Raw genomic sequence first — 25,786 nt, 5'->3', positions numbered from 1 at the left:
GGCGGCTGCGGGCGGGCGCGCACCGCTTTATCCGACGGCCCCGCCGAGGGCCCCGGGCGGGGGGCGCGTCCCCGTCGGGCCCGGAGCCACCCCGGAGAGCTGCGGCCGCCGAGCCGCGGGCGGGGCGGGACCTCCCCGGGCTCAAACAATAAGGAAGTACGGGGAGGGTGCGACGGGCGGACGGGCACGTCGGCCGCCGCTGCCTCGCGGCCAGGTCCCGCCGGGGGCCGCGGTTACCACAGCGAGGAGGAGTGAGCTGCGAGCAACGTGCTGGGTTTTACGGCTTTTGGAGGAGAGAGGAGTTACGGCCCCGCACACCCGCCGAGTAGCGGCTCCGGCAAGCGGGCCCCAAATTGCGGATCGTGGGCACAGGAGCAAAGAGTCCTGAGGGAGAGAAGTGCACGGATTGCGTGCTTACATCCCAGTTGTGCCGTGCAAAGCTTTGAGACTTGAACGTCGGGGGAGAACCCCTAAGACAGGTGAATTGAACAACAAATCCGTTCCCTTCTTAAAGTCGGGTTATTACTTTTTTTAAGCCACTTTTTAAAGCTGCTTTTTCTCCCCCTCATTTGGACCCAGCAGTGCCCGTAGAAAATAAAGGCCAGAAGCTCTGGTGGCACACGTCTCATAAGTCTCGGTCATGTCTAATAAGATTCCAGTTGAATTCACAGAATCACAGAATGACCCGGGTTGGAAGGGACCTCAAGGATCATGTAGTTCCAACCCCCCTGCCTGGCAGGGCCACCAAACATACACATTTACTAGATCAGGTTGCCCAGGGCCCCGTCCAACCTGGTCTTGAACACCTCCAAGGACGGGGCATCCAATTCCCATCAGTTTTATTTACCCGGGGTTCCACGTGGCCACCAGCATCCTGCTAACACCCATTTAATGTGCTCAGACCCGTATCTGAGACCTTTTCCAACCTCTCTTCTTTGTGCACACCATCACTATTGTCTGTGGTGATTTCTATGGATGGCTGCCAAAAACACATGGTTCTTAAACTCCGTTCTTTTCCTCTCTCGCGTGTTTTACACCCTTTGTGTTATATTTTGAGTGTGAAGCCTTGCTGCCAAGTAATGACTCCTCCAGCTCCTGGCATTGTACGCAGCATTTGTTCGTAGTTCATTCTGGAGCTTCATAGGAACAGGAATGAAGGACAGACGCTCTCTGGCATCAGCGGTGCCAATGGAAAACATGACTAATAGCCGTTTGCTGTCAGCTGCTCATCACTGGTGCTCTGCTTTCAGCTCAGCTCATAGAGCAGCCCCGTAACCAGCCTGTCCCAGGTTATGCCACCCTTTGGGTCTTTGGACAGCCTCGTTGTGATGGAAGTAAGCCATGGAGTTACTGAGCTGAGGCCTGCAATGCGCTGCCAGAAGGCCACAAACAGAACAACAGACAGCTGTGCTGTTAATGCTGACTTTGACCAAAAGAGGATGCAACATAAGCCCATTGTCAACTGTGCCTGGAAGTGAGACTCACAGCTCACCCATTCCACTTGTGGGGCACCTGGAGTTAACCAAGCTGACATGAAGACTGACCAGGTGAACAGCTGGTTTCAGGGCTGTGTGCTAGAGAGATCCCGCAACATCAGGTGCTGGCTGTGGTGAGGCACCTTTGGAAAGTTGCTAGAGCATGCAGCACTGAGAAACAAGTGAGAGGAGCCAGAAGCCTTGGCTCAGCCCCAGAGCCGTGATATCACTGGCATCAATGAAACCTGGTGGGCAGAGTCCCGTGACTGGTGTGTCGCAATGGACCGTTCTGGGCCTTTCTGCAGGGACAGGCAGGGCAGGTGGAGTGGGAGGTGTCTGTGTGTGATGGAGAGGTTGGGCTGTACAGAGCTGGCAGCTGGTCATGGCACAGTTGGCAGCCTCTAGGTAAGGATTAAAGGACAAGCAAATAAGGGGATATTGTGGAACACTGCTGTGGGCCACTTAGTCAGGACAATGACAACAATAAATTATTCTTGAAGAACTAAAAGATACCTCTAGATCAACCACCATTTTCCTTTGTCCATCTTTAATGATAAAAGGAAAACTGCCAGCAAAACTTTAGCCCTGGCTATGGGGAGAGCAGACTTCAGGCTGCTCAGGGAACTAGTTAGCAAGGTCTCATGCCCCTCAGCCTGCCCACCTCCTTCCAGAGCTCTGTCCCTAGGCTGAGCAGTTCTGGCTGCCCACCCTGGCCCAGTGCTCCCAAGGGCCCTGTAGGCAATGGCCGCCATCGCTACTGGTCTCTCACAGAATCACAGAATGACCCGGGTTGGAAGGGACCTCAAAGATCATGTAGTTCCAACCCCCCTGCCTGGCAGGGCCACCAAACATACACCTTTACTAGATCAGGTTGCCCAGGGCCCCGTCCAACCTGGTCTTGAACACCTCCAAGGACGGGGCATCCACAGCCTCCCTGGGCAGCCTGTTCCAGGGCCTGACCACTCTCCTAGTGAAGAACTTCCCCCTTACATCCAACCTAAATCTTCCCTCTTTCAACTTAAAACCATTTCCCCGTGTCCTGCTATTGTCAGCCCTTTCAAAGAGTTTAACAGAAGTTTAACAGAGTTTAACCTCTCATGTCCTATCAGAGGCCCTCTGAGTACTGCCTGAGCTCCTGGTGGGTCTGCTCCTCTGGGGTTAATGTGCATTCCTTGTATGCTGTGCAAGTCTGGGAAGTAGGCCTGCAGGAAGGACTACTGTTCACAGAAGTTTAGAAAAAGCAGTTCAGACAACCCATCCTGCATGAAAAGAATTGAAAAGAGGCAGCAGCACGCAAGGAGGAGTACCAGATTTTTAGAGTTAGTCATCGGCTCGTATTAGTGAGTGTGATCTGAAATTGGATAAATCTTTATGACATACACTGCAGGGAGGGAGGTGTGTTTGATGTGCAATTTAATACATTCACTGAGCTCCTTGGATCAATAGTCATCGCTGGACACAAAATGAACATGAAAATATTAGTCTGGGGACACCCAGGGTCATGTAACAGGAGGATTCTGTTGATTCAACGCAGACACACAATTTAATCCCAAAGACTGTTCATACACTTTCCATCATTTCTTTTTATGCAATTCTGATGTTAACTTCAAACCTTCAAGACCAGAACTAGGTTTTCCTGTCCGTCCAGGCAGAAAGTTCCCCACTACACAGAATGTATCTTGTTCAAATATACCATCTCTCTTCAACTTCCCAGTCAAGTTTCCACTAAGAAAATCTCCTGTTATTGCTACAGAAAACCTGTAAAAAAACTACTAAGTGATATTGAACAGTTTACAGGGATTGATAGATATGCAGGGATCATCACAGTTTGTACACTACATTAATAACATCTTTTCCCAAATTCTAGCACCGTTAGTTCTGAACTATCTTCTTCCTTCACTTCAAAAGTCATCTTCTTCCTCCCAGCTTCCTTCACTTCAAAACTCATCTTCTTCTTCCCATCTATAACAGTTGAGCTTGCTGTCAGTGATCTGGATGCATCGATGGCGAGCATCCTCAGTAAGTGTGCTGATGTGGATCAAATTCAACCATGTTATATGCCATTGTATTGCACTGGGCTTCAGTGTGAACAGAGCTCCATCTCACGCAGAGTAGTTCTTATATAAAGGGCGTTCTATGTGAACTTGCACCCAGATGGTTTCTGTTTTGTGTTTTTGTGTTTGTCGCAAGGAGAAGGCCCGTACCTCACCCAAAATCAACAGAGACATGAACTCGCTTGGACTCTGCTGGGACGTCAGAGCTGGTATCTGGTCAGAAGGGCAGGGCCGGGCAGTCACAGCTTCCTACGTAAGTAGTGCATCAGCTGTTTCTTTCACCTCTCTTGAAACACTGTATAGACCTGTATAGGCTGCATAGATCCAATGTTAAAAGTTGTTCATTTGCATGTGTCGTTTTCCAAACTGCAGCACAAGGAGTAAATACAACCCTGAGTCTGCATTTCCTCAGTTAGGGTTAGTTATGCATTGAAGTGTGTTAGAAGATGGAATCACAGGCATCTCGTAGGAGATCCTGTAAGAGAGGTACTTTATTTCACAGCCATTTTTATTCTTATGGCTTACAGTGGGATTGTTTTAAGTAGATGCACATACATACCAGCAAGCAGGTGTCTGTAACACAGTACAGAGCTTTGTATTTCATTGACTAATAATGCAGTAGATCATACATATTAATCTGAATTAAGTCCCGCAGTTCCATCACCTCCAGTAGGAAAGGCAGAAAAGAAGCCCCACCTAGTGGTGTGGTTTATTATCTATCTATAATAGATGAGGAACTTGTTATTCTTTAAAACAAAGCAAGTGCCTTGATCACTTTTTAATGTAAGAAAATGACTACAATTTATGAAGCTGCTTTCTTTCAGTGGCAATTCCCAGTATCATAGCCAAAGTTCGTGCTGAACAACAGCCATCTTACATTTAAAACTTGTACTGCAAACTGTTGTGTACATAGTACTTACATGGAGTAAGGAGTATAGGATGGGAGATTAAAGCTTACCAAAAATATTCTCACTGTTCATGTCTACACGAATGGAGGTTGCAGCCGTAATGAAGTTGCTCGAGGCTCCTTGTTCCCTGTACATGTTTGGCATAATTCATGGTAGTTTCCATTTATGAGCCATCTGTACATAGTAGACACTTCAGATTATCATACAGTAAATATTTAAGAATAAATTCAGCTAAATATGCTGCCTTTCCTGGTATCTGGACTACTAATCTGCTGTAGCTTCTGCCTCCATTTCCATATCCAACTAAAACAAAAAAAAGATGAATCCCACATGTCTCTCGTTTCTTTTCACTCCCAAACTGATGAGGCATTTAAAGGCAGCTACTTCAGTGATTCAGTACCTCATTTCTGGTGTCTGTAATGTGAGGATGATAGATTGTAAATGCAACCTAATGGTGCCAAAATTGAATTGTTTATCTTTTTGCTTGGTGAGGCAGAAGGGCTCAAATTAACTTTGGTTTGAAAATGTTTCAAGCAGCCGCTACGCTGTAAGGAGCTCAAAAAGCAATTCCTTTGAAAGAAGATGCTTCTTTTTTGAAAGGGTTGTCCAGGAATAGGAAGTGTTGCCATTCACACCCTGTTCTGTCTCCTACACAAACAACAGACATGTATGAGCACAGTTGAAGTGAAAGGTTTTACTGTTCCAGGTTATTCTGTTTACAACACCAGTTGGTCAGTGTCCATTCACACTGAAAATGTTGCTTCATGCCATCAGCTGATGTTAAGGGAGTAATTCTTAGCTTACACTGCAGTAACAGAGTGCAGAATATAACAGAGAATCTTTCAAGTAGATCACAGAGTGTGTAGTCTCAATTACTAATTGATTTCTGGTAGCTAATGCCTCCCCCTCGTGCCGCTACTTCCTAATTATATGAGCAGTCCTAGCCAAATCTTTTCAAACTTACTTGCAGAGCTAAGGATAACTCAATGAGATCAAGAGTAGCCAGGTTAATCTTAGAGAACCAAAATGTGGAGCCCTTAATTAACTCGTGGAGTGATTTTAGTAATCAGGCTGGAGTCACAGAGAGAAGCAGCTTAATGACCAAAGAGGAAGAATGAACTAACGAACAGAGTAAATCTTGAAGAGCCACTGATTCATTTTCCTTCTGAATATTGAAAGGTTTCAGTGATTAAATCAAATGACTTCTAGGCTTTCTCTTTCAAAGGCCTATTTCAAGAGTAATTTTCTCTCTGAGTTTTCCTTTTTTTATCCATTGTCCCAAAGATTCTACTTATTTTCACTTAATTTTTGTATGCCATTTTCTACTTATTATTCCAACCGAAGAAATAAATGAAATTTCTTACCCCTGCCTCGAGAAGGATACATCTGTTTCCCAAGACAAGTCCCTCTCTGTCTGCTAACAAAAGGTTTATCTTGGCCAAATTCAGAGTATTTTTGTTTAACTGTGGAGCCTTGTCTTCTTTTCAAATTGGAAGACTAACGACTCTATGTAACATTCTGTCATTCCTGCCATATGTTTAGTGGGTGTGATTTCATTATGGTTTATGACTGAACCCATTTAGTCATCATTTCTTGACTCATGTTACAGAACAGGAAGATCCATAAAGTATTGGCACTGAACTGTGCCAAGGTGCAAGCGGCTTTGTTTTTCACATTTAAATGCAGTGGACAATAGCAGTGAGGTGGTGACCTTTCAGTATGTTTTGCAGAGAGCAATAATCCTCCAAGCAAACAGTGCAGTTCAGAAGCTTATTTGAAGTTCTGTATCTTCACACTGATGTGATTTTTGCTGCTTCATTGATTGAATGGACGATGCAGTTTCTTGCCTGGATTTTTTTTGTCTAAAACTGCCAGACTTTTGTTTAAAACTGCCTGTTTCCTCACACATTTGGCCAGAAGCAAGAACAGCGGTATTGGCAGGAACTTCAGCCAGACACAAACCGCTAGCAGGCAGAATATAAAGACTTTGGCTCTACAGAATTTTTCCTCCCGCCGTGGCAAATAACAACTGTTTTGCTGTGAATGGCTTGTGTACTAAAAGATGCAGAAGCTCTCAGATCTCAGATAAAAAGATGACCTGTAGAGGCAAAACTTTTGATTAGTTTTGTTCTCAAACAGTTTATCCAGGAAAAATAATGGATAAATGCTTGGGAGACCTCCAGTCTTAAAAATGATGAAGACCAGAACAGATAATATCATCTAATATTAGATGTGGAGGGTGCTGGCCTGCATGCGGCAGGGGGGGTTGGAGCTTGATGATCCTTGAGGTCCCTTCCAACCCAAGCCATTCTTTAACTCTGTGATTTTATGATCAGTTCCATGTAAAGCCCATTTCTCATAACAGAGCTTCCAGGTGACTGGAGAGAAGTGTTTCAAAGCCTGGTAATAAATGCGCATCATGAATAGGTGTTTACGGGGTTATTTGAACATGGATGTCAATAATTTTGCAAAAGCTTAGACTTCTTAAACATAGGAGGCTAAACTTGAAAGCCTTCATCCTCATTTAAGTCTCAGTGAGGTTTTTGAAAAGTACTTTCCAAATGACAGAGGAATATACATGCTGAATACAGGGCAGCTTGTGAAAAGGTCCTGTTTTACGCTTAGATCCCAGAGCAGAAATAAGGCTTAGGAAGGACTACAGTGTAGTCTGAATGTTAAAAATGTATCAAAAATGGAATGATAAGGACAGCCCACTAACGGAGAATAGTATTTGTAAAAGTGTTTAAGTAAGAAGTATCTGAAGCAATGACATCATATCTTTGAAATGTATAATGCAAGTAGGCTATTGAACTTCATGTCTATAATTGTAAATACAATGAAATATATGTCTCAGAAGAACTCTGGCATCCATAATTCTAATAATGAGTTGACTAAAATGAGAAAAGAGAAGATTTACTCTAAAATAAATGTGAGGAAACAGGGGCATATGTGCGAAAAACAACTGTTCTTAACTGGTGTATCCAGTATTACTATTTTTATCTATTTCTACAGTCAAATTTGAGTGTCACAAGATAGATAAAAAGTGCAACTTCAAATTTAAACTTCACTTCTGATAATACCACTTTGATACCTGAATCCTCCTGAGGGAACAACTCCTGCCTGGGAACATGATGCTTTCTTTTTAATCTTAGGTTATTTTAAGTTATTACACAGTTTTGGTTGCTTAACTTCATAGCTTGAAATAGGCAACCGCGTGATTTTGGAATTGCCTTGAAAAAGGATGGTTGAAGTTACTGCACTAAGCTTTCACGACCAAGCTCTGCTGCTCATCCTTGGTGAAAGCACAGAGCTGCACAAACGTGCAGCAGTGAGAAGTGCAGCATGGGACCTTTGTGATTTGGGAATGCAAGAGAAACAGTTCATCAGGCAAAAATTCCAATGGTCTCACAATCAGAAGGTTTGTTAACAACGTGCATCAACATACAAAGGAGTGCACAATAATAGGTTTAGAAAATATGTTTAAATATGTCTCTGTTTAAAGGGAGACACAAAGTCAGGAAAATCCCCCATCACCATGCAGGGCTCAGCCAAATTCCGGCCCTTAAAAGGCAAACAGAGGTGACTACTTGAAGACCAAAACCACTCCTGCTCCCTGGAGCCCTGTCTGGTGAATGATTTTTCCCTTTTCTTCTCCCACTCTTGCATCACAAGAATGAGTGAGTTTCCCAGATCATAGAGGGTTGATTTTGTTTTTAACTATAAAAGAAACATCCCTTGTGTGGAGTTTGTTTGTTTGTATCTTGGTTTGTTTTGTTTTAACTGCATTTAAACTAAAACATGGAGCTCCGTCCATAGCTAACACTCACCATTCTTTCTTCCTGGCTTGAAAAGCAGCTTTGGGGAGTAGCTTGGCAGAAGCTTTGTTTGTAAGCTCCTAGAAAAACAAGGCTGAGTGGGATCATTTTTACAACCCATCGTTGCTCTGAGCATGTAAAAACAGGATATAAAGCTAACTATCAAGCTCTTCACCATCTTTCCACTTTCCTCAATGAAAAAAGCAGCTGACAAGGGTCAAGCAAAGTGCCATTTTTCAGTCTTATACACATTAGTATGATTTCAGATAAACAAGGCACTAGAGATAATTGTTTCTGTTTTACAAATTACTAATTACGATAGCCAAGGTTAAAAGGTTCAAAGGACAGCTTCCTTCCTTCTCTCTGGTAGTCAACAATATTGAAGAAAGAAAAATAACTTGATTCATTTTAAAGACACAAACCAAATTAAAAATAAAGATGTGACAAATACGTGTTAAGATTTGATTTGATTAAAGTCTCGGTCATTTAGTCATGTAAATCACAGAATACCCGCCTGAAAGAATGAGTTAAGGCTGCCCTTCAGTAATTAAGAGATACATGAAAGAAATACCTGGACTTCACAATTAGAGATACTGTACATCATGGGAATCAGGCCTTCCTTTCCAATCTCAGTTGTTTCATACAGAAATTGAATCAATTTTTCACTAGTTCAAGGAAGTGTCTTAGAGACCCTTCCCTACCCGAGGATATTACAAGAGGTTGCCCGAGGCACTTCTTTCCTCCTCCTGGCTACAGGCTGTAAGTCTCTGAAGCTGAATTGCAATAAAACTGCATTGCCCTGATACAGGTTTAAATCCTTACAAAAATTGTGATAGCTTCTCTGGGGCCAAATAATTTAAAGTATTTCAAGTTCAGAATATCTTTCCCTAAAAAAACAATATGGAGAAACCATACACCTAATTACTCACAAAACTGTAATCATCACTATAAAAATGACATGTACCAACAATTAGTATACAGGTATCTAGCTCAGTATTTAAGGAGGGAAATCCTGCATGCATTACAGCGAGAGTGGGGCAAGTCTCTTCTCACTAGTGACAAGTGACAGGTTGAGGGGAAATGGCCTCAAGTTGCGCCAGGGCAAGTTTAGGTTGGATATTAGGAAGAACTTCTTTACAGTTAGGTACTGGAATAGGCTCCCCAGGGAGGTGGTTGAATCACCATCCCTGGATGTGTTTAAGAGCCTTTTGGATGTGGTGCTCAGGGATATGATTTAGCAGAGGGTTGTTAGAGTTAGGGTACTGGTTAGGCTGCAGTTGGACCTGATGATCTTCAAGGTCTTTTCCAACCTGGGTAATTCTATGATTCTATGATTCTATGTTACAGCTCAGACTACTGAACCACTACATGTCTTTTTTAATGTAGTTCAGTGTCTTCTTGGGGTTCTCTAAAGCAGACATACCCCATGGTAGGACAGCTGACATAAAAGAGTAAAGGTAGGTTAAAATGAATTGCCTGACTTATGAACCAAACTAACTGAACAATGGTGTAAATCCTTTGATGCTCTACTGAACTGCAGTGCAGTACACGGCTGCCAAAACCCCCCAAATACTGACTGAACTCCCTTGAATATGCAGCCATGAATCTTGATTCTCTTGCTCTTTCCACAGCGTATTTTTTCCACATTTCTTTTCTAACCCATTTGTATCCCTAGCAGAAAACATAAATTACTTTTGTGAGAGAAGCTCACGAAAAACAAACAAAAAAAGCAGGCAAAAAAACCAACAAGCCATCAAAACAAACCCAAGCTCCACAGGCTGCCTTGAATATGGCTGAATTTCCTCTCTGGCTGTCTGGGTTTATTGATCAGAGGCTTGAACTTTTCACCCCATTAGCAGAACAGGCTTCCTGATCATCAGAGAGTAATGCTTGTCTGCTTCTGCCTGTGGGTATGGTAATAACTGACATCCATCAAGCAGTGCTTTCCCCATTCATTTTTGCACGCTTTAAATTAGAAGACCGCTATGATTACATCGCCATCCTTGATTCCTAACAACCCAATTTATGCAGGCAGTATAAGCGCAGATTTCAGACCTCCTCAACCAATGTTAATGAGACAGGGATCTCATCATGTGTGCAAGCCTCTGAGTCTGGAGCAGCACCATCCTCAAGTTACTTTATTAGCAAGCAGCAGGAAGGCACGAACCCAGAAACAAGTGGGTCTGAGCCAGCACAACAAGCCAGAAGCACTGAACCGGTAGCTCCTCAGGAGCTATGATTCATCAGACAGCGAGCAGATACTGCGTTGTATCTGATAATCTCACATGCTCAGCGAGTGCTCACGTACTCGGTATATCTGTGCGGGATCTATGGGGTGGCCGTAGCGCATGCTCGGGGTCCGACTACGCGGAAGCAGCGCGCTGTCGGAAGTAACGTCACGCCAGGGGTGTCCCACGCTTTGCATCTGTGCTGTGCTGTGGTCGTTCTTGTGTATGAGGTTGCATTGAAGGATGTCGATGCCGTTCCGGACCCTACAGCAGCCCCCCCGGCACCTGCTGGTGTGCGAGAAGGGACACGTGCGGCATGAGCGCTCCCGACACGCGGTGCATGTGCGGGAACACGCTTACAACTACCGCGTGAGTGCGGGAGGCGGCGGTGCCTTGGGGGGAATGGAGGAGCTGGGGGGGATATGGCTTATGTGTTTCGGATACGCTTTGATTTCCGTATCTGTGCCCGGCAGGTGTCTGTGCTGATCCCCGAGTGCGGCGTGCTGCCCGAAGTGCTGAAAAACACCATAGCAGACGTCGGGGAGTATTACCTGGTGAGGAGCTTGGCCGTCCATCAGCTGGTCGCTCAAGAATTCATTGACTGCTTTGTGAGGAGAGGTAAGGGTGTGTGGCACACACAAAGGGGATCTTGCATAACAGCAACGTTAACTTGCCTCTGTTTATGCTGTTTTAAAGAAAGGGAAGAAAGTGTGCTAATAAAATCTATGCATTTTTTTATCTGCTTTATACATTTTCCTACTTTACATAGAAGCAATGGGTCCAGAGCTTATGGTTGCTCCCCCTCTCTGTTTTCCCCATTCCATCTAAACCCTGCATGCCTGCTGACAGGAGGGCTCCAATATGTAGTCTCACCTCTCATCTTCTCCACCTTATGGAGAAATCACCTCCTTTCTCAGAGCTATAATTGAGCAGAGGGTTGTTAGTTAGGGTAGCGTGGTCAGGTTGCAGTTGGACTTGATGATCTTTAAGGTCTCTTCCAACCTGAGCAATTCTATGATTCTATGATTTGGTGGGTGGGCTGTTCAACAGACAAGAAACTGGTTGCAAGATTGTACCCAGAGAGTGATGGTCAATGGCTCAGTGTCCAGATGGGAATCAGTGATGAGTGTGATGTCAGTACTAGGACCAGTGCTCTTTAGTATCTTCATCAGTGGCGTCAACAGTGGGATCATGTGCACCAGTGGCAGGTTTGCAGATGACAGGAAGCTGTACAGTGTGTTCAAAGCATCTGAGGGATGGGATGCCATCCTGAGAGATCTGGGCAGGCTTGAGCAGTGAGCCTGGGAGAACCTCATGAGGTTCAACACGTTCAAGTGCAAGGTCCTGCTCCTGGGTCATGGCAACCCCTGCTGTCAGTATCAGCTGGGGGATGAAAGGATGGAGAACAGCCCTGCTGAAAAGGACTTGGGGGTACTGATGGATGGTAACTTAGTCATGAGCCAGCAGTGTGCCCTCACAACCCAGAAAGCCAGCTGTGTCCTGAGCTGTATCAAAAGAAGTGTAGCCAGCAGGTTGAGGGAGGTGATCCTTCCCTTCTACTCTGTATTGGTGATACATCATCTGGGGTACTGCATCCAGGTATGAAATCCTTGGTTTAGGAGAGATGTGGACCTGTTAGAGCATATCCAGAGGAGAGCCACAAAAATTATTCAGAAGCTGAAACACCTCTCCTACAAGGACAGGCTGAGAGAGCTGGGGCTGTTCAGCCTGGAGAAGTGAAGGCTCTGGGGAGACCTGATAGTGGCCTTTCAATATCTAAAGGAGGGCTGTAAGAAAGAAGCGGGCAGACACTTTAGCTAGGTTTGTTTAGACAGGACAAAAGAAAATGGTGTCATACTGAAAGAGGGGAGATTTAGATTGGACGAAGGGAAGAAGCTTTTTACAATAAGGGGTGGTGGGCCACTGCCATGGATTGCACAGAGAGGTCTGGAAGCCACATCCATGGAGACACTCAAGGTCAGGCTGGACAGTGCTCTGAGCAACCTGATGTAGCTGTGGGTGTCTCTGTTTATTGCAAGGGAGCTGGACTATGTGACCATTAAAGGTCCCTTCCAACTCAATTCTATGTACAGTTTCTTCCATTTCCTGAGTGGAAAAGCTTGCACATGGAAGTAATGTATGTCTGGATTGAGGTATATTGATAACATTACCTATATTATGAGTACATTGTAAACTTTATAAAACTAATAATAGGCATTTTGTTCAAGAAGGTGGAAGAAACTTACCTAGTGACAACACAAGAATTAAATGTAATTCAAAAGATTTGGTGCATGCTTGATTATCTTGAAGTGAACGTTTCCTGTTTGTTGTATCTTTCTCCAGAGGCTGTATAATCTCAGCATTTTCTGCTTTACCATTAAAGGTTCATGCTATGCACTTACCTATAACACCAGAATTGATCAAGATAATACTGCAGCTTTACTACCAACTGGTATGTTCTTTTGATTTTTATGATATGTACATTGATTATGGTTTCCAAAATCAGTGTTGCTTATTGATAGTATTAGATGTCAGTGCTTCACCTGGCAGAAGTTGCTACGTATGATTATTTTTCTCAATGAGCTGCATTCTGACTTCTTGTTTCATACTGGTCTTAAAGATACAATTTGTACCAGAAGAGAATACCAGAGTACTCTGTATTATACTGTTATGTATGTTATAGTAGAATTAAATACTGTGGTATCAATCTTTTGTGTGAAATTGTGTACCAGGTGGCAGCTGCCAGATTTGGCTTGTGAGCCAGGAGTGGAGCTGCTCCTGAGCATTATCTGCTCATTGCTAATAAGCGTGTTTCACTCGGTGAGAGCAGTCCCATGGGAGCTGGATGTAATGCTTTTGTGTGTTTAATTGAGCAGAGCATGAAGGGATGTTTACAGAATCAGGTCCCAAGTGTAGCTCTGTGTTCAGCCAATGACACCACAAATGTGGGGGTCAAGCAGAGGAAGGATTGAGTGAAACACTCCCATAGTACAGTCAAACAAACAAACATACTGTGCCTAAATCAGCAACATTATTTCACTTCTCTCATTCAAATTCATAAGACCTGTAGGATAATAAAGAACAATGGAATTTAAATGTCAGGAGCAGATCTGGTACTAAAGAGTCTGGATTACGTTAGCAATACCCAGTGATTCAAAGTTAACGTTGTATAAAGTATGTGGTTCTCAGAAGACTTGCAAGGGAACTAAGCTGAAAAATCATTTAAAGTTTGTTTTGTTTCTAGGAAAACTAATTCTGTCAGTAGATAAAGATACTTATGAGGAACTTGGACTGCAAGGCCGCCCTTCTCGGTATTCTGGTAAAAAACCAATGAGATACAGTAAGTGTAATCGATATTAACAGTGATTACTTCAGATCTGTTGGTGAAATGCCTTGATAGGGTGTCAAAACAACAACACTGAAACTTACCTTTCCTTAGAAATTATTATTTGTGAGGTATCTGTGTCTTCTGATTTAAGAGGAAAGGCTGAGAGTCCTGGGACTCTTCAGTCTGGGGAAGAGAAGACTGAGTGGGGATCTCATTGCTGTTTATAAATACCTAAAGTGTGAGAGTCGAATTGATGAGGGTGGACTCTTTTATTGGTGGTGTACAGCAGTAAAACAAGGGGTGATTGGCAGAAACTGGAACACAGGAAGCCCTGTATTGGGATTTTGTTGTTGGTATCACTAGGAAACTGTTTTGTATTACCTCAAAATAAAGATGACAGGAGATTATTTACATAATGTGGGAGTCGTATTTGCATAGCCAAATAGTTTGTAAAGATGCTGAACATATGAAAAGGTATTCTAATGCTCTTTGGTTTCTTTGTGTTCTTTTAACTCTTAATTTTGGTGTTAAATGTAGTCTATAGAATTAAAAAAGCTTTTGTACATTTTTGCAGTTATAACTATTGACTTGACCGATTCCAACTTCCACCCTGATGGAAAGAAACATAAGAGGGTGCTTTGGGCCTTGAAGGAAAAGAAGCCTTTAGAATTTGATTTCTTACTGGCTTGGTATAATTCAGGTAATAAGAACTGAATGTAAAACTAAAATGGAAGTGACGTGATGTCCACATATTTGTAGTTTAGCTTTTCTCCAGTATTGTCCAATTGTATTTCCTCAGTACAGTTTGTTTTGTGTGTGCAGCATTTGCATTGACAAAAAACACAAGAGCCATATCTTATCAGAACTGTAGCTTTCGGTGTGCTCTGCTTGAAGTCACTAAAAATTCTCATGCTAGTGAGATGTCAGAGGGGTCTTCGAGCGTGTTTTCCCCATCTGCTCTTTACATTCTTAGTGATTCTGGACTCTAAAAGTCTGAGTTTTACTGATGTGAGAAATCAAAGCTGATTTCAAGCTCCTTCAGCTCTGCCCTATGTTTCACTTAATAGTCCTTCAGCTTTCCCCACCCTTTTTAATACGAACTGTGTTACATGGATTTGTCCTTGTTTGTCATGACAGAAGTTGTTTAAGGCTTGCAGTTTCTGTCCTTGTCATCTTCAGGAAAGAGTCACGGTGAAGACTCCTGCTGTCATAAGTGGTGACATAAATCCAGCTAAGGTGGCAGATCTTCAGGCTCAGCTTGCTTGGATTTATTGACTCCGGGCAGAGAGCAAAATGCTGTTAGGGCCGGTGTGCTTCTTACATTTATTGCTGCCTGTGTAGCAGCATTCAGGAAGAACAGTATCCATTTTCTTCAGTTTCTTATGGCAAAAAGCCTATAGTCAGGTTGATCATCTCCTGAATATGGAGTTAAATTAGAACATCGTTCTGTGCAAGAATCAAGTTTGTAGCATAAGAAGACTCTTCCTTTGTACTGACAAAAATAAAACCCTCATTGTGTGGATTCTGCTGGAAGGGGGAAAAGAGGGCTGTATTTTCTTGGGAGTGTCCTTGTCCTCCGTGCGCATTGTGTTTGCAGCCTTCCTGCTGAACACTGGTGCTTCTTGCCATGGCCAGCACTGCTGGAGGCCTCTAAACATTCCGATCACTTTCCAAAAGTAGGGTTTTCAGTTTTCCTATCAATATATTTGATTTCTTCCCACCCCCCCCCCCCCCCCCCCCCCAATCCCCATTTCCTGGTTCTGGTACTCAGAGGAACAGAAAGAAGGAATACAGAGTGTGTGGTGTCTTTAATGACTGAATCAGAGCCATCTTTTCATCTCTGTTCTACTGCTGTAATTTCTATGGCAATTTTAAATATTTACTGGCTGAAATTCACTGGACTCCAAGAGAACTTTGACAAAGCAGCTGGTTGTTGTGGGCACGGAAAGCTGTTCTGTAGCTAGAGGAGCTGTTCTGTTAGAGTCTTGGCTGTAACCTTGGAGATTTCCTGAAGTTAGGACTAAGGCTGAAGTTTGTACTTTGAGGGGTCATTTAAAATATCTCAATTTTTGTTTAATCAAGAATTCTCAGGCAATAGTAAGTATTCTTTGAGCCTGTTAGTATAACAAGTACTTAAGGGCAGAGTAGACTGAAGGAGGATTGTCCTGATGCACTTCGAACATGAATACACATACATATTTATGTAAAAATACAAACTAACAGAAGTTCAGTATCTGTCATGTGTGCCCTTCTGCACTTGGACAGCCATTTGTGCAGGATGATTAAAAAGGGTCAGTTTAGCCCTCCTCCTCCAAGTGATTGCCTTTGGACATTAGATGTGGCTGATGGAGCTTAAGTGGTCCAGAATTCTTGATAGTGGGCCACAGATGCTGTAATCATAGTTAACTGTGTCCTGTTCTGTGTCCTGTCCTCCCTGGGTCCTAGATCAAGTTTTCCACTGCACTAAGAACATCAAGTATATGGTCTTTAATGATGGGATCAAATCTCCTGGAATGATCCTTATGTGTTGTTCTCTGCTGAAAAAACTAAAAGCCTCACTGCCTGGGCATGCTGAGTAAAAGACTTGAGTGCCTTTTAGGAAACTGAGAAGGGACACTTTTGGCGCTTGTAAAGTCGTGTTCCAGGAGAATTTATGAGACTATAACTTTTTGTAAAGTGTTCCTGAGAGCTGCAGGAGTTCATTCCATTAGAGCTGTTTTTGCTTCTAGATGCCATGCTGTCTCTAGGAGGCAGTTCTTACTGAACTAGAGGTGCTGGGATCCCTCTGGGTGCTCTGTGCTCTTGGAGGAAATAGTGCCTAAATTCTTTGGAGCTAAATTTCATTTAAATGGTTTTAGAGATGAAGAATCTCCATTTACATCTACCTTATGTATGCTACCTCTTATGCTTGAATGCCTGAGAAATTTCTAGAGATGCTGAGCTGGAGGTGACCTAATAACATAGCGCATGCATGATGCTTGCACAGCTGCAGGAGCAAAGAGGGGATTTATATATGGACAGTCATAAGGCAAAATGATCCCTAGCCTCGTGTGTACAGGTGTGGGTGTGCTTACAGTGTGAGTACACTTTGTTTTGGGGGGTAAGTTAATAGGCAAGTAGCTTTCCTTTCGTGAATTCCTTTTCAGGACACCTTTAATTCATGTAAAGAATTAATTCATTACTTGCCTAATTAATTTTGCTTGAATTTTCTATTGTCACATCTATTTCTATACTTATCAGTAAAATAGTAATGTTACTGAGCTGTGCTGAGTTGCTGGATTTTGCACTAATTCTCAGTTCAAAGAAGATAAGGAAGCTGAAAATCCTATGCCTTTTTCAAAAGAAAAGGACATAAGCACTTCTAGTTGCAGTTCAGCACCACTCTCTACATCTTTTAAATGCAAATACAAAAGTTTCATAACTTCATTGCTCCTTCTGTGTAATAAGTTTTGTAACAACCCTTTGTGGTGTTGTGTTGTTAAGGTGCAGAGGGATCAACATTGATGTCATACTTTCCGAAAAACCAAATACAGGCCCTAAAGCCAAAAGTAACATTCAGCACATTAAGAGACTTGCAGTGTCCAACATTACAAAGCAATGAACTTCAAGGAAAGCCAGAAGAATCCTGCAGTACAGAGGAGCTGTTTGAATGGCTAGGTGCTGTTTTGAATCAAGTTAATCTGTAAGTAAGGAATTTGTTTGATCTTAAAATACATTATAAGTAGGGAAAGCCACAATTTATTTAAGGAACGGTTATGTAAGGATTAAGAAGGGCACGCTTCTGCCAGTGGAGTGTCTATTACACACTTAAGTACTTGTTGTAAGTCCTGATTAACTTACCTGTGATTTTGAAGATACCCATGACAATTTCAGTGTCACTTGTCCATTAAGCGTTTGGGAATCAACACAGATACTTCTTTGGTACAAGTTTTGATTGCTAAAGCTTTAGCTGGAAGATTTAAAGTATGTTTATTTTATTGATTTATTTATTTTCCTTTTTTATTTTTCAGAGACAACGTATCTTCTAGTTTTTTATCAACCTATTGCTGTCCTCAGCCCAACACAATAGCAGACCGGGCATTTTTGTGCACAATCACAGGCTTCATAATTCCTGAGAAGATAATTCAGTTACTGGAGCAGCTGTGGTAAGGACTTACAGGAGGATGTTCTTAGAGCTCAGTGGGTTTTGGGTTTTTTTTTTGTACTTTCTCAAAATGATTTCAAAAATTAAACACACATATTCAGTAGTGCTGTTGAAAGTAAATAACAGAGTGCAAAATGAAGGCGTTAATTGGGAAATAGCAGAAGCTTCATGTTGGTATGAAAAAGCAGTAGAATCATAGAATTACCCAGGTTGGAAAAGACCTTGCAGATCATCAAGTCCAACCTCAGCCTAACCATAGTACCCTAACTCTAAAATCCCTCTGCTAAATCATATGCCTGAGCACCACATTCAAATGGCTCTTAAACACAACCAGGGATGACAATTCAACCACCTCCCTGGGGAGCCTATGCCAGTACTTAACTACCCTTTCTGTAAAGAAGTGCTTCCTAATATCCAACCTAAACTTGCCCTGGTGCAACTTGAGGCCATTTCCCCTCAACCTGTCACTTGTCACTAGTGAGAAGAGGCTTGCCCCACTCTCACTGTAAGCACCTTTCAGGTACTGGAAGAGGGCAATAAAGATACTGGAAGAGGGCAATAACAACAGTAGTTGTTTTTGGACTCTTTCCTGATGTATACAAATCTGTGAATCCCTGCCCTGCATTCTAGTAACGACTGTGTTTTTATATCTTAATTTCTAAAGCACAGTGGCTCTGCTGAGCTCCTACATTTTTCAGTTTTCATGACTGTGAACATCAAACGCCTTGAAATATGTCTGATGTAGTATTTTTAACTATTGATAAGAAATACGATTGAAAACCCTTTGCAACACCAAAAAGAGCAACGCAAGGCACTTCAAGGTTTTGATGACATTCCCGTAAATTAACTTTATGTATATTTTAATCATGCTACAACATGAATCATGTAATATGAGTAGTGATGAACAGTGTAACTGCGGTTCTAATGCACTGCCAATCTACTGATACTGGTGTGTCTTGGATTAGTGCAGTGTCTGCCTGGAATGTATATTAACTCTACTGACAGTGAATTCCGGAACTTCCTTGCTGCATGTGTATGAGAATTCTTGAAGTGCATGGCTACTAGTGGTTGTAGCACTAGCTCAAGACAACGTTACTGTTGGTTTTTCTGTTTACTGTTGGTTATCATTCCTCTTTATGCATTTTCAGATCTGTAGCAGAAAGCCTCACTAGTCTTATGGAGTTAGAATATGAATACCCTTGGCCTCTGCTTAAGAGCAGTATATAATGCCAGCTTTGATTATTTGTAATCTGTTTCCTTTCTGACGGTAGAAGCATTTGTGTCAAGCACAGCCTCTTTCTTTCTCCTATGCCTTTTCTTCTCCAATGATGACTGTTCTTAGTAAATGTAATACAGTCTGAAAGGTGATGTGTTCTGTAGGAAATTCAGAACAACTCATTTGTGATTTTGGAACTATAACTTTTTTTTTGTCACGTCTATAAGTATGGTAGGAATAATCAAGAATCAAACATATTTCAATTCCTAATGTCATTCTGGTAGAATATTTTCAGATTTACATATGTATTACAGCAGGGTGTTCTAAACCCCATTAATTACAAATGTTCATTAAAATGCTTTTCTTAAATTTTTGACCTTGTATACCTGAACTTTCTGTTCATTCCATTGTATTTATTGATAACCTTGTTTTCTTTCTTTCAGTTGCTATTTTGGTGAACCAAAGCTGGCACCGTGGCTGACCTTAACTGTGCATGGCTTTGCAGACAGCCCTGTTTCCTGGAGAGAGAATGAACACGGTTTTCACAAAGGAGGAGAGAACTTGTACAATTTTGTCCTTTTTAGAAATCTGGACTATTGGCTTCAGATGGCTTTAGGAACTAATGATGATTGTCCTCCGTAATGCTCTGTCTGCAGAAAAAGCATTCTAATAATCCCAGGATACTGTATGATAAACATAGTTTTTATAAAAATAATTAGATAATAAGTTAAATCTTAAGTGGCCTTGTGTTTTTCTGTAGCGTATAGCCCTTGAAACATGACCTGCAATAGAAGGAATGGATTTTTGTTTCTTTGCTGCCATATAGTGTCCTTAGTTCTGGAAGACTTCAAAATTCTGTCTTTAAGAAAAATATTTTGTGTGTGTGCAAGTTCTCAGGCATTGACTGTAGGCTGTTTCTTTTTATCCTAGCATCATTTGTAAGTATTTTTAAAGATTGTTAGCATAGCAGAAATGCTAAGTCCTGGCCTGAACCAGTGACTGAGCACCTGGTGGGAAGGCAGGGCCAACCCAGGGGAGCTCAGGTGCAAGCAATGCAGCTGAGTGACTGGAAAGAATGGAGCCTGGATGCATTCTTTCCCAGACCTCATTTAAGTGTTGGCAGTGGAAGCAAGGTTACCTTGCTGTAGATCCCTGCATATCTGAGGCCTTATGAAGGTAAGCAGATTCTTTCCTTTATTTCTGTGTCCACAGCTGTTGCATTTGAGCTGCTCTTCATTTGCTGCAGCCTAGGATAGTGTCACTCTGCTATTATCTCTGTACTTTCCATCATGTTATAGCATTACAACATTACAATTGGTGAGCCAGCCAGGTGCTTATTTAGGATGGATTATCTAAAAAAATAGTGCACTTGAATGGTCACCAGGACCACTAATACACTGAAAGAGGAACTTCCGGGGGAAACAACGAGATTCCTGTGTTCCCCGTGGCTAAGTTCTGCATTAATTACTGAAGAATGGGGTCTTATAGGGGACAATGGTCCCATTATTAAATCCCCTTCAAAAGAGGCTGACTTTTCAAATAAGTTAGGATAAAATCTTTTGACAACAGAGGAAAGAGTAGTAGCAGCATCTGCTGTGGCATGGCCACTGCTACTCACTATTAATGCATATCGTTCCTTGTAGACAGAATTAAAAGATGCAAATGAGCTTTTAAAAGCCTGTATTAGGCAACTGGAAAATGAAATTACATCTTGGACAGGGCAAACTCTTCCACCTTTAAATGGAACTTCCCTTTTGAAATTAAGATCCATATTATTAGAAGGGGAAAAGAACTTGGATCAGCAAGATCTCTGGATCCTAGTTGAATCCAAAAACAAAAAGAAGGCCAAGCAGACTAAAATCCAACTAGAGGATCTGGGAACCTCAGATCCTCTAGAAATAAGACCAGTAATAACTCAAAAGACAAAATCCAGGATAGACCAGCATGGTTGACACCTGAAGAGTGGCCCCCTACCCACAACACACTACATGTAACAGCATGCCCATGCACAGCTGCTGAACTTATGGATTTATTGCAACAATTTAAACAAAGACCTCAAGAGAGCATAACAACCTGGCTTTTGAGATTATGGGATGTGGGGGCTGAAAGTGTGGTGATTAATGGGGCCAAGATTTCAAAACTTGCATGTATTTCTACACATCTGGCCCTCAGACAGAGGTTGTAATGTGACAGTAATACATAATGAAGAAAACCATTATTTAATTCAGTGGGTAATGGCAACATGTGGAATTACATGGTTGAACAGAAACGATGTACAGATAAATACCAGTTCATGGACCTCAATGGAAGAACTCCAAAGTTATTTCAGAGAACTAAGTATGAAGGAGGCAGTTTATGATAATACATCTGAGAGTCCTGACCTGGTTAGGTTTTCAATGGGAATGAGGGACCTCATACTACAACAAGCCCCTCCCCACCAGTATGGCATACTGGTGTCCATAACAGACCATTTAGTGGCCTTGGAGGCCATCATCCAACAAGCCACCCAATTGTTGGCTGAGACAGAGTGCCTTTGGAACAGCTGCAATATCCAAACATTGGAAGGGGCTGAGGTCATCCCCAGAATTAAAAGCAGGAGTCCCACCCCCATGGACTCCTCAATCGGGACCCATATGTGTATCCTGAGAGCAGATGCTTAATGATTTAATCCAGGCTGGGGTTCAGTTTACTAAGATTGATTGCTAGCCCAGTCATGTCCTCCTCCAGCTGCGGACACAGTGGGAGGACAAGCAAAAGTTTCAGAATATCCCTAAAAAAAGCAGGGGTGAGAACTATTGAAAAAATACCAACGAGAACATGGAAGGTACTCTAGTTTCAAGTAAAAGTACAAAGTCTCCTGCGGTGACTCCAGTCAGTCTACTCCAGGAGTGAGACATGACCTGACCTATGTCAACACGGCAAGTGGGCTAATGCAGGCCTATCCAGGACCAAGAGCAAACCAGGCAAGGTGCTCACCAAGATGATGGCTGCCTATGGGGCACCTCAAGTCATCAAGAGCAACCAAGGGACTAATTTCACTGATGCAATGCTACAATGCTGGGCAGAAGAAAACAACATTGAGTGGCAATTCCGCATGGTTTATAATCTGCTGGGTCTGTTCTTATTGAATGTTATAATGGTATTCTTAAGGCTGACCTGAAGGGGTCCATGCAGGAGTGGACTAAGAGACTCTATGAAACCCTGCAGGACCTGAATGAAAGGCCTAGAGATGGCAGACCCAGTGCCCTGAAGATGCTACAGACAACATGGGTCTCCCTGCTTAGAATCCAGATTATGGGCACTGATAATTGGATAAGGCCTCAAATTGGCAATGAAAATAATCTTCTGCTCCCTGCCCCTGAGAACCTAGAACCTGGTACCCATAAAATGGAAGGTGCAAGTAGGACTGAAGTGGTGTGGCCCACTTGCATCTTAGGGGAGTTTATTGCAGGCTGGGAGATTGGTAGTTCCCCCCAGTAATAGGTACATGGCTTCCAAATTTCACGGTCAACACTCCAGTTTTCATCACTAAGCGGATCTTAATCACATCCCTGTGGCAAACCAGGACCCTCTCTTTGGGCTTGATATAGTTATGCAGCCTCAGATGCTGGGCCAAAAGATATGTACAGATGGTTGGGACATGCCCCAGTGCAAGCTGGAGTTACTGACCCATGACAGGAACATGGCCTGTATCTCGCTGTGGAGGGCAAACCTACCTCTTCTGGTACATCTGAAACATCTATGCTATTTCCTGTGGGTCTCTTTGGGTCCACACGGTCACCAGAAGGAGGGACATGACATCAAGATGCTCTACTGTCACTGTAAGTTCAGTGTGACACCCAGTGGTAGACTATATGGGACTGATAGAAATACAAACCTTCCCTGATCCAAGCAACTATGTGTCGCCAGGAAAACCACTGAGTACTGTCACACAAAGGAGCATGAAACTCAACCAAGAACCAATCATCAATCGTCTTATATTTTGTCAGCCTACACTGACAGGAAAATTGTACGAAGTGTCACAGTACACTGGATCACCATATTGGAAAGGTCTTACCTTCAGCCTGCTCAATCATTGGTTCACACCGTGAAGGGGTGGAGCGTAGCAGGAATGCTAAGTCACAGCTGGAACCAGTGATTGAGCACCTGGTAGGAAAGCAGTACCAACCCAGGGGAGCTCAGGTGCAAGCAATGCACCTGAGTCACTGGAAGGGATGGAGCAGTGGAGGCAAGGGTGTCTTGCTTGAGATCTTTGTCTACCAGAGGTTCTTCCAAGAGTAAGCAGATTTTGTTTTGTTGTTGTTACAGTCCATGACATGGTTGTGCTTGTTCTCTTTTGCTGCAGCCTAGGATTGTGTCAATCTGTTATTATTGCTGTATATTCAGTTGCATTATAGCATTACAGCATTACAGTTAGTTGAAGTATTGGGGAGAAAAGCTCATTTTGAGGTTGAATGTTTTATTTCTTTACATTAAAGATCTGTAAAAACTTCAAATGTGTGTTTAAGACATTTCAGTGTACATACAAGAACCAAAAAAAAAAAAGGAGGGGGGGTGGGAGATGCCTTCTCCATAAATTGGAAAAGGGAAGAAGAGAGCTGAGGAACAAATACATAGGAATAAGGGGAGCACCCACTGAACATGGAAAGAAACGATGGCTATAAACCTGCTTTTTGGATATTGCAGATCACAGGTGGTTATCAGAAACAAGTTATTACTAACAGTGATGCTAAAGGCTTCTCACTGATTCCTATTTTTTTGTTGTTGTTAATTCCCCATGCACACAGCCTCAGCCCTGCCTTGTCTCTACTTTTAGAAGTAGTTTATGTTCTTGCTTATAAAACAAGCCTTCGCTGTCATGATCTCACAGAGGTACATTTCTGGGAACTACACCATGGGTATCCTTGAACAATTCAGCTGAATCAAAATAGCTTTTGTTAGTAATAACCAGAAATACTGAGAGCATAGGCAACTAAAAAATCCATTCTGAATCCTGTTGAGATTTATGGAAGATTTGGTGGTGTTTTTCTTGTTAGTTTATTGTTTGTGTTTTATGGAATCAATATATTTAAAGTACTAATGCAGTCTTAAATGAAAATTGTCCCATGTGATGAAGAAAGAGGAATGGTAGTGATGGACTGTGAAGGAAAAAATCAAGATCTCTTATCAGGGTGAGTAGAACAGAAAAGCAGAAAGCCTGGGGGAAGCAGTTGGATTTTGTTTTATTGATTCTCTTCAGTGAGGAAAACCATCCTGGATGATAACTGGGCGGTATTTGTCATATACCTCCACTGTATGTCACCCCTTTAGCTCAGTTTTAAACAAAAGACAACTTTCCAGAGTTGAGGGTCTTGTATTTGTGTGTTGATTTCTCTTACTGAGATCAAGGCATCCAGCCTTGTTCATGTGCCAGGAGCGCAGCAGCTTTTTGGTCCTGAGACTGTAATGTCATCAGTAGGATCAGGTGAAGTGAGTTTTGTTTGTGGCAGCTGGTTACAGAGCACCTAGGATAGCTGATGAGGCACACGGTGCAGAAGCACTGGTGGGTAAACTGTTCTGGCCTCACTGAGATGGTTCTGGAAGGTAAGATCAGAAGTCAGGGGTTTCAACTCCTCAGTTTTCCTCAGCACTTGTGTACTAAAATTTAATATTTTAGGGATATCTGGGCAAATCTCATCAGGTTGGCCAACGGTTCTCTTTACAGCCAATGGACTGTAAGTGCTTCTCAGCACCCAGTGGTGTGGGTAGAGTCATTTGGTTCTGCTTCTCTATGCCATCCCTGGTCGTCATCTGGTGGTTGTTTCAAAGGGCTTTTCCAGCTAGGGAAGGGACGAAAATACTGTCTCTGAGTCCTGCATCTGGTTGGAGGTGTTGAGCTGCTTTTGAGCTTTCCTATTTCCTTTAGGCTCTTACAAAATGTCATTGAAAATACATGGCAGTAAATAGTCACTACAGTTGTCTGCTCTGTGAATGGTACTTTATTACTCAGATCCATGCTTTCCTAGGAAGGCTCTATGGCATGTCTGCCTCTCAGAGGGCAGGCTGTCCTTTGCTGGCTGGACTTTGTAGTTGCACAAGAGGGAGACTCCACTGAGTGGAACTGGCTTCTTTCTTTCTATCTGTAAACTATTGCAATCCTAGGGAAGATTTTCCTGAGATGTGAGAGAAGGGACAGCATCCTGTTCCCTATGGCCTACAGGACAGACAGAGTGCTGTGAGGAGGTCAGCACATCTTCTCTAGGAAACTCCCAAGCATGGGTGATACTGGAGAAAGCATTGTTCATGTCCTTGGGGAACTGCTTAGAAGGAAAGAGCTGGGGCTGAGCCAGTAATTCAAGGAAGAGTTGTGCAGAGTAGGTGAGGTGGCAGATGATATTTTGCAGGAGGATGAAAGATAACTGTGGGTGGTGTTCTTGCCCTTTGTGACTGACTGTGAGGGAGGACAGGAAAATCCAAAGGGTTCCTGAGAGCTGCAGAAGTAACAGGGAGCAGCTGTGCACCAGCTGCTTCTGAGATCAAAGGGCTGACTGCTCACTATGAAGTTTGGCCTCTGGGGAGTGTTTTATCTAGCATGGAGAAAGGGAGCAAAATATTTGGATGCAGAGGCAAGCCTGGGGC

At 42.8% G+C, this 25,786-nt stretch overlaps 1 protein-coding gene and 1 long non-coding RNA gene across 4 annotated transcripts; one reads left to right on the top strand and one right to left on the bottom strand.

Moving 5' to 3' along the window:
- Positions 1 to 125: 125 nt before the first annotated feature.
- Positions 126 to 20,021, top strand: RPP40 (ribonuclease P/MRP subunit p40). 3 transcript variants are annotated; one of them, XM_015854562.2, is made up of 9 exons: positions 126 to 479; positions 3,666 to 3,782; positions 10,954 to 11,098; positions 12,864 to 12,932; positions 13,725 to 13,820; positions 14,383 to 14,508; positions 17,292 to 17,490; positions 17,819 to 17,953; positions 19,612 to 20,021. In XM_015854562.2, the coding sequence occupies exons 2-9, from the start codon at positions 3,702 to 3,704 to the stop codon at positions 19,808 to 19,810; spliced, it is 1,050 nt and encodes a 349-aa protein (XP_015710048.1). In that variant the 5' UTR covers positions 126 to 479; positions 3,666 to 3,701; the 3' UTR covers positions 19,811 to 20,021. The 3 variants fall into 3 exon arrangements, with proteins under 3 accessions (XP_015710048.1, XP_015710046.1, XP_015710047.1); XM_015854560.2 differs by lacking the exon at positions 126 to 479 and having other exon boundaries at positions 3,615 to 3,782; XM_015854561.1 differs by lacking the exons at positions 126 to 479; positions 3,666 to 3,782 and adding an exon at positions 10,635 to 10,849.
- Positions 3,746 to 10,631, bottom strand: LOC107309617. Its single transcript, XR_001553258.1, has 3 exons — positions 10,561 to 10,631; positions 4,488 to 4,611; positions 3,746 to 3,843 (listed from the first exon to the last, which is right to left on the bottom strand). It is a non-coding gene; the product is annotated as an uncharacterized LOC107309617 (long non-coding RNA).
- Positions 20,022 to 25,786: the final 5,765 nt, after the last annotated feature.

This window comes from Coturnix japonica, chromosome 2 (assembly GCF_001577835.2).
Source record: "Coturnix japonica isolate 7356 chromosome 2, Coturnix japonica 2.1, whole genome shotgun sequence".
Taxonomy (NCBI): Eukaryota; Metazoa; Chordata; class Aves; order Galliformes; family Phasianidae; genus Coturnix; species Coturnix japonica.
Note: the sequence above shows the minus strand (reverse complement) of the source record. Positions and strands in the feature narration are given on the sequence as shown.